Genomic DNA, 8,930 nt, shown 5'->3' on the forward strand with positions numbered 1-8,930 from the left:
AAAACTGCTTTAAGCCCTATGTTTCAGGTTTTCATAAATAAATGAAAACACCAACATATGTATAAACAATACCATTCGATAGTACATTCTTCCACTACCCAAAATAACAGCTGCACAACTTCAAAACACACTATCATGCTTCATGTAGTTTTACAAGACTTGTAACCTGACCAGGGTGCTCTTTTTTCAAAACCTTTAATTGCATCAGTTTTCCTAAGATACCAGTCAATGTCAACAGAGTACAGATTAAAACACTAGGTTAAGAGATAAATATATTTCTATTTAGATATCAATGTTTTTGATTTACAATAGCTACACTGTAAGATTACTAAATGTTTTAGGATGGGAAAAAAAAAGTTAGTCATATCATACTAATTAATAGGATAATTACCTCAGTAATAATTTACCATTACACTGCAATACAGCACAACAGATTTGTGGTTTTTCCAACAAATTTATTTGGTCAGCCCAAGAAGATCTTTCAAAATAAACTGTAAACACAATGTACATTCATTTTAGCAGTAAGGAATGTTCTGCACTGCACAACATCTACCTTTAACCTCTCAGACTTAGATTTTCTGAATCGGGTGCCTGAATTACAAAATTTCAATATAATGTTTTAGTTTCAGATGTCCCAAACAGTTTAAACACTAAGAGGAAAGCATTAAAAGTATATAATCAAAAAATAAATAAAATGTGAAAGAATGGCCTTCTGTCTTCTCTAGGAATATAAGTACTCAAAAGGCATAAAAATTCAGACTGCTTAAATAATACTGAATTTTACAACACCCAAGTTTGACAGACTTTTAAAGAGGTATATTTTGGAATTCTTCCTATTGAAAATTCATATAAAATGTTAGCACTACAGGAAATAAGTGTAGAAATTTCATATTTCACATCAGATATGTCCATTAGCATTCATGACCACTTTCAGCTTTGGTGGAGAAAGAAAGGTAAGAAAGTTAACAGTGTTGACTATACGCAGCTAGTGAAGTTGTTTGAAAATCCACTGTTAAGATTCAGTAGATACTTACAGACAAATATTTTGTTTAGTTATGACTAATCTTTATTTAAATCCAAAAAGTCTGCTTTATTATGACCCAATCCTTCACAGAAAGTAAACACATGACAAGTTTGGATCCAAATGCTATAAACTGCACCCAAATCTCTCTTTTACATATCTAATCTTTTACCTATTTTGCAGCTATTCTGAGTGTTACAGCAAAATAGCTAGTTAACAATGTACCAGGGCACACATGAACCAAAATGTCTTCTAAAATTTTCTTACTTTTTTTTTTTCTCTCTTTTTTACAAGTCTTGTGAGGTTCCTTGAATTATGCGTCGAATCTTCTCAGCATCTTTCTCTATTGTGCTATTTTTAGGATCAATCTTGAGTGCTGCTTCATAATCCTGGAGACCTAGTACAGATACATTAGAAAAGAACATCGGTTAGAGCAAAATATGTGATCCTCTTCAGCAACTGACTGGAAATTCTATGCATATGACTAGGTAGCTGTTAAGTATTGCTCTTGAATTCTAGATAATGCTATTGAATACAATGAATCATAGAATGCTTAAGGTTGGTGGACTCTAGAGGTCATCTAGTCCAACACACATGCACATGCAGGGTCACCTAGAGCACGTGGCACAGGACTGTATCCAAGTGGGTTTTGAAGATCTCCAGAGGAAGAGACTCCACAACCTCTCTGGGCAGCCTGTTCCAGTGCTCTGTCACCCTCACTGTGAAGAAATTTTTCCTTAAGTTCCTGTGGAACTTTTGATGCTTCAGTTTGTGGCCATTACCTCTAGTTCTGTCGATGGCCACCAGTGAAAAGAGGCCAGCACCATCCTCCTCACTGCCTCCCTGGAGGTACTTATAGACACTGATCAGATCTCAGCCTTCTCTTCACCAGGCTGAACAGTCCCAGCTCTTTCAGTCTCTCCTCATAGGGCGGATGTTCCAGGCCCCTGATCATCCTTGTGGCCCTGCGCTGGACTCTCTCCAGCAGCTCCACTTCCCTCTTGCACTGTGAGGCCCAGAACTGGACACAATACTGCAGATGTGGCCTCACCAGGGCTGAGTAAAGGGGCAGGATCCCCTCCCTCGACCTGCTGGAGACGCTCTTCTTAATGCACCCCAGGATCCCATTGGCCTTCTTGGCCACAAGAGCACACTGCTGCCTCATGGTCAACTTGTCGTCCACCACGACACCCAGGTCCCTCTCTGCAGAGCTGCTCTTGCAATAGTGGGAGGCATACCATTTGGTTAAGAAATGCACTGCAGTCCAATCAAACTGATTCTGTATCAGAATCACAATCTAAATTAAAGCATAAACATACTGAACATTTGCCATACATCAAGGATAAAAGAAGTATAGGATAAGGGAATTATGGATGGAGGGAGTGTTAAAAAGTGCTCTGTAGAAAACAAAAAAAAAAAGGAGAGAATGAAAGTGCTTGAAAACAGGAATACAGAAATTGTGAAAACTATAGTTTATGAAAGCATATAAGAGGAGGAAGGAATAGTACATGAAATCTTGAGCAGACTCAATCAGTCTGAGCTTAATAGAATTACTTTCATACGCTATCCAAAATACATGCATAAGTGTTCACAAGTGCATAAATAAATGCATAAACATTCATAAATTCAGCATATTACCTTCAGCGTATAATTCCAGCTGACAAAATGCTGTTCCACGTCTCACATGAGCTTTCACTCGAGCATTCTCATTATCAGGAACAGGTGGTGTCAACAATTCTAGTGCCTTTACAGATAAAAATGCCCAAAATAAATATAAGCAGATTTCTTATATTCTGACTTTTCTCATTTGTGTATATTCTCTCATCTAAAAAATATTTCTTGGATTTAATATATTCCATGTCATTCTAGTCACTAAGTGTGTATCCATCACCCTGCAGTTGTAATTTTGTAGATATAATGTCGCTGCCTTGACTAAGACAGCACATACCATTTTAGTGTGATTTACAATCAACTAATTTATTCTGTTTACAAATATGATATTACCTACCATACTACAAAGTATTTTAAAAGCTCACACTTTCTAGCACTTTTTAGGAGAAAATTTCAAGTCTCAAGTAACTTTCAGACAGTTTTCTTAAGTTATTCAGGTACCACCTGAGATCACTCTACTTTATCACTCCATAAATAATAGTTGCCAAAACATAGAGATGATCCCACCACGTCTTAAAAAAAGTGTTTGATTGGTTGTTTTTGCAGGAGGTAGGGGAAGAAATTTAGGTATCTTTTTTAATAACTGCCACCTTGTTTCTTTCTTCCCAATTCTTTCGTCCACCAAATGAACAACACAATTATTGCCAAATATATTTGGGCATAAGGTGTATTTTTTTCTGCAAGTAGTCTTGTTTTCAAGTGTAGATATCCCTACAATTATTTTCTTGTAAGGAAATTGGTACTGCACCAACATGCCTCCATTCAGCACCAATTTTCAGGGAATTTATTTTAAAATAATTCTGAAATTTCACTAGTCACTTACTTGATGCCAAATTTTACTCTTTCACAGTAGCCTCATAATCTCAATATTGAATTTTAAATTTTGACTTTAAAAGCTATTTAGATCATAAGATAACGGTTGGAAACGCTGTATGGTATATGAATACCTTAGAGGAATCTTCAATGGCTTTATGTAAATTTCTCAGCTTAAGGTGACAAGCAGCACGATTCAGATACAGTACTGGAAGCTTGTTGTTTAGCCGGACTGCAAGGTTATATGCATTTACAGCTGCAAGATAGTTTCCTGTTGCAAACATTTTGCTAAGTGCATAACAAAAAGTAAAACACACATTTTAAATAAGGTGCAACATCACCAGGTTAATATTTGCTTATTAACAATTCAGTATTTTTAAATTTAAAATTTAAGCAGTTTTTCATTGTAAATGACCATTTTCTAATCTTTGCAACATATCAGAAATTCAGTAAAATATAATGCTGACAATATAGGATATAGAAATCCAACTTGGGAAAAAAAAAAAAAAAAAGAGGTTGGATTGCCTAATATAACCTTTTTGTATAACACAGCTATATAACCAGAGCAATATTTGCATCACATCCCTGAAACTTGTTTTAAATAGATGTTAAAATTCTCCATAATAAAAAAGCAGTGAAAGAAAATCTGTCTAAGTATAATTTTCCACTAATTAACTCTCCTGATATTAAAATGTGTATTGTGTGCTTACAATGAATTTGTCTGTCACGAGTTCACCAGTTGGACCTCATGACTTTCTATTGGCCTAAAACACTACACCTTATCAATAAATTCTCCTTATGTAGACATCCATCTGTGTCTAGGATAAATAGAAAATCTCGTAACTGAACAACGTCCACATTCTATGTAACTAATATATACGATTTAAAATGTATCTTCAAATGGAGTCTAACTCACTTTCCTTTGTCTTTTAACCAATCTGGATTTTTTTCCTCTTCTTTTAAATCTTTCAGCTCAGCTAAATCATCATTTATTGTTCTTCGAGCTTCTGCTTGCTTATGTAGCCACTGTAAGTAACAATATGAATATATTACTTCTGCAGAAAAAAAAATAAATAAATAAAGTATTTTGCTTTCATTTGTTCATCACTCCTACCAAAATTATTCTCTTTGCTACATATTCTTGGACAGAAATACGAAAAGCTCCAAGTTTCACCGAATACCTTACTGCTGTGAGTGAAGTAAATTTACTGCATAGCAGATACATTTTTGTTTGCTTGTTTGTTTTGGAACTTCCAAAAGCAGAATTGTGTTCAGGCTGTAGAGTTCACCAGAAATAACTGTGAACTTTTTTTTTTTTTTTTTTTTTTTTTTTTTTTTTAAAAAGAGAGACATTAAAGAAGCTTAAACACAAGAACAAAGATTTATCTAATGGAAAACTTGTACCTAATGGACTTCAACTAATAGTGTTTGCTTTTTCAAACAATAAGAATATAAGAATATGCTATTTATTATCCTGCACGATAAAAAGTTTGGTAAAAATAAATTAGATTCAAAATAATTTACTTAAATAATAAAATAGCAATTTAAGTAATTTAGAATCACAGTAAAACAGAGGTAAATTCTTACCTCTTCCTCTTCTGCTACCCGAGATTCACGTAGAGCTGTAGGAAAAACCCGTGATGTGAAGTTGATTTTAATTGTGCCAGATGATCGAGGGGCTGGTAACTGCTCTTCCTTTAAATTCTCTGAAAACATACTATTGGAACTAGGACCTACAAAGAGAATTAGAGTACTAGAAATTAAAAATAAAGCAAAAGATTTTTTTCCCCTATTTTTCTATCAAATTCCATAGTATACTTAAGTTAGCATTCTGACCATTGGAAATAAACATCAAGCTGTTGTGTGAGAACAAGTTTGAATTTGTTCTTTGAAGAAAAGATTCTTAGAAAGTTTGCTTTTACTGTTTTATACAACCTATGTACAGGCTATAGTATCTGTCACATGTGAACCAAAATTCCTGTGACATCAATTTCTCTCGCATTTGTTGGTGAGACAAGTTCAGCAGTTAAAACTAAACTTACCAAAACAAATAAAACACAAACAAAACAAAAATTAACATTTTTCTGTTGGTTTAACTTCCTGAATCAACTCTCTGTGTACCAAGATAAGGGCTAGAGAGACTTCTTTATGTGGCAACACAAAAGGAGACTTCTTTATGTGGCAACTAGAAGATATTTCATCTGTAACATGAACTCCACCTTCAGAGAGACTGTTACACTGTTAGAAATGCTTTCTGCCTTTTCCAATATTTGGAACAAAACCTGTCCCCGTATTTCCAATGACTCAAAAGAAAGCCGAGAACTCACATGCTTTAGCTCAATAAAAAGACAGAAAATAAACACACAAAAATACCCTCAAACCAAAATAATTTGTTCAGTATGGCATATGGACAGAGATAAATAATGAACATGAATCACACAGGAATAAAGTTACATCATGCCTTGAAGAATGACAAAAAATACAACCTTTAGTAGGTTTTACTGTGATCTTAGAAGTTCTTTCATTAGGAATTGTAGGTTTGGTTATTTTTTCCTTTTGGTTCTCCTTTAACTGTTCTATTTCCTGATGTGGTTTCTCTTCTCTTGGTATCCTCTTTTGTCCCTCCATATATGTTTGCTCATTTTTCCATAACTCCAATTCCCTAGTGACCTTTTGCCGCTCTTGTTCTTTCAGATTTTCAATTCTTTTTCTTTCTTCTTCTTCTAGCTGTTTGTAGGATAAAACTAAGATATGTAATATCTAGTAATAAGAGAACTGAATAAAAGACACCATTATTTCCCAGTTTCATATGCCAAGTCCAGTATAATCATTAATGCAATTATATCTCAGTTATTAAAAAAATTGAAAAATAAATGGGAAAGATTTTCTCTAAGCTATTATATATTTTACCCCTGCTACTAGTGATATGATTTAGAAGTATTCAGAAATAAAGTTTTACTTGCATTTTAAAGAATATTAAAACATATCCCATTAGGAAAACCATTGACAGGTTTTTCTGTCACCTCAGAAGTTCTTCATTTCAGGGTCAACACACAAATCTGTCCATATAGCTCCTTTATTCTGTGACTTTTTTTTTTTTTTTTAAAAAAAAACCTTCTTGCCTACTTTACCTGTTTTATAACACTTGATATTAAACTCTTCCTGCCTTTGAATCATGCACTATTTCTATCAAAAAATATGATTGCTTAACTAAGGGACCTAACAAAAACCTCCTAAGAGGCCCTAATCACTAGTGGTCCTAGAAGATTACACTGTACTGTTCCTGAGCAAGAAGATTGCTTCAGTATCCTAGCCATATTCTGGCTCAGGATCTTTGGAATATACCCAGGTGTATAATATATAGCTTCATTTTAACAGACTATTTGTTATTTCCCAAAGCAAATCCCACCCCATTTCACTTTAAAGATCTTAGCACATACATAGAATAGCTATCACCTTTATACTGACCAAAATCAATAGCTGCATTTCATTCTTGGTCAAAATAATTCTGCATATGCAATCTTAAAAGCTTGTTATTACTTCTGATTTTTTTAAACATAAATGAAATGACTAAAGAAGATTTTTTAATGCATTTTTCAGTGACAAATAACTTTATTACTACTACTACCTTTACTACTGCAAAGGCCACAAAAGAGTTTTAGTTTTACCAAATCAGTGTACTTTCTTCCCAGCTGACAAAAATCAGAGCTTCTCACCAAAAATTTTCAATGACATCACTAGCAAAAGTGTGTCAACTGCCAAGTATTTTTTTCCTATTATTCTCATGTTTCAAATACAAAGATGATACCCCACTACTATAATAAAGACGAGCACTGCATGGACTGGAACCTCAGATGCAAAATAGAATCTTCATTCCAAGATCAAACATCTGCCACATTGGCAACTTCTCACATTTACACGTCTGATAGAGGCACTTATAAGCTTACCTTCATCGTGGCCTCCAAAGCATATTTGTTATGTTCCTGTTTTGTAACTTTTTTTGCTTCTGCCTCCTCTTTAGCCTTTTCTTGGGCTTTTAGAACAGCACTCTCTCTTAGATGTTGCAGTTTTTCCTTGCTAGCTGGGAACAACAACAAAAGCTAGTAATGTGAAATTGGCAAGACTAGAAATATCACCTGCAATTTTCCTGAAGTGTTGGCAGGCAACTCGGAAAAGATGCAGTATGATACAAGATCCTCAACTGACACCATGTTTTTGTGACAGGTTAGAGTTCATAAACTTTTGGAGATTTACTGATATGACACATGCAAAGCCAGCTGCATAGGTAAAGGTAGCAATCTTTTAGATCAAATAATATAATTAGGAAAGCAGTGAATTTCCAAGCTCTCTGTAAGGCGTTTTGACATAGCTTTGGTTCTTTGTACATAACTTACTCCTCACAAGAGAGAACTTACCATTTTCGATTGTCAGCGAATCCCACATGCCCATTTCCTTTTTATACAAAGTGAAGAAAATGTTTCCATTCTCAATTTTGGCTGTGCTGCTTGTATCATCAATAGGAGCATACAGAACGGCTTCAAATAAAAAGGGAGGGATGCTTACCTATAAAAATAACAAACGGGTGCCAACACAGAGTTTTCACGACATCAGAAAAGCATTCAAGACATTCAGCACACGCACTAAACCTCAGGAAACAAATGTTACTAACTGCAATTTGATTAGTATGCCATATGGAGGCCCTAAGTTGTATCATACCAACTGAGAGATGGAAAAAAGCATTGCTCAGAACTGAAATAGAAGCAGGGGGCTTTAAACGTTGAGGTGTTGTTCATAGTTTAATCAGATGGGGATAATTTAGACCAGTTGGGAGGGATGAGGCAGGCGCGAGCTGCTCAGGCGGGTGTTTGCAGGGAGAAGAGCGGTGGCGGCGCCGGGCACGAGCCGCCTGCCGCTGAGTGACGGCCCCGCCGGCGCCCGGGCTCCCCGCCGCACCTTGAGGTACTGCTCGGTGCAGAAGATGCTGGCGGCGGTGGCGCGGAGAGGAGGCAGCGGCAGCGACAGGAACACGGCGGCCGCGCTCTGCCGCCAGCGGTGCTCGCGCAGCCACACGGGCATGGCGCCGCGTTGCTAGGCAGCCGCGGCCGCTTCCGCCGCGCGCCGCGGGGCAGGCCGGGAGCGGCCCCCGGCGGCGGGGGGGAGCGCAGCCCAGCGCCGCCCCAGGAAGCGCGAGACGGGGCCGCGGGCCTGCGGGGCGCGCGGCTACCGCGTTAAATAAATAAAAAAGGAAACACGCAGATAGATAAGTGGTATGACTTTTGCAAATTGTAATAAATAATTCTTTGCATAATCTTCTTCCAAGTGCAGAAAGATCTACAACCAGTGCAGCCAAACGATACCCGAACCCTTCTTATCCTCATAAATAAATAAATAAATAATAAAAAGCAATAAATAAATAAATAGATAA

The 8,930-nt window shown here is 36.4% G+C and overlaps 1 protein-coding gene across 1 annotated transcript; it reads right to left on the minus strand.

The window, feature by feature from the left end:
* Positions 1-951: 951 nt before the first annotated feature.
* DNAAF4 (dynein axonemal assembly factor 4) lies at positions 952-8,581 on the minus strand. Its single transcript, XM_088520282.1, has 9 exons — positions 8,459-8,581; positions 7,917-8,068; positions 7,453-7,582; positions 5,992-6,232; positions 5,093-5,238; positions 4,422-4,531; positions 3,640-3,793; positions 2,660-2,765; positions 952-1,418 (listed from the first exon to the last, which is right to left on the minus strand). Exons 1-9 carry the CDS (start codon positions 8,579-8,581, stop codon positions 1,309-1,311), a joined length of 1,272 nt encoding a protein of 423 aa, XP_088376408.1. The 3' UTR covers positions 952-1,308.
* Between the last annotated feature and the right edge of the window lie 349 nt (positions 8,582-8,930).

The sequence above is a fragment of the Tinamus guttatus genome, unplaced genomic scaffold (genome assembly GCF_059628265.1).
Source record: "Tinamus guttatus ecotype Peru unplaced genomic scaffold, ASM5962826v1 Tinamus_guttatus_pri_ptg000004l, whole genome shotgun sequence".
Lineage (NCBI taxonomy): Eukaryota > Metazoa > Chordata > Aves > Tinamiformes > Tinamidae > Tinamus > Tinamus guttatus.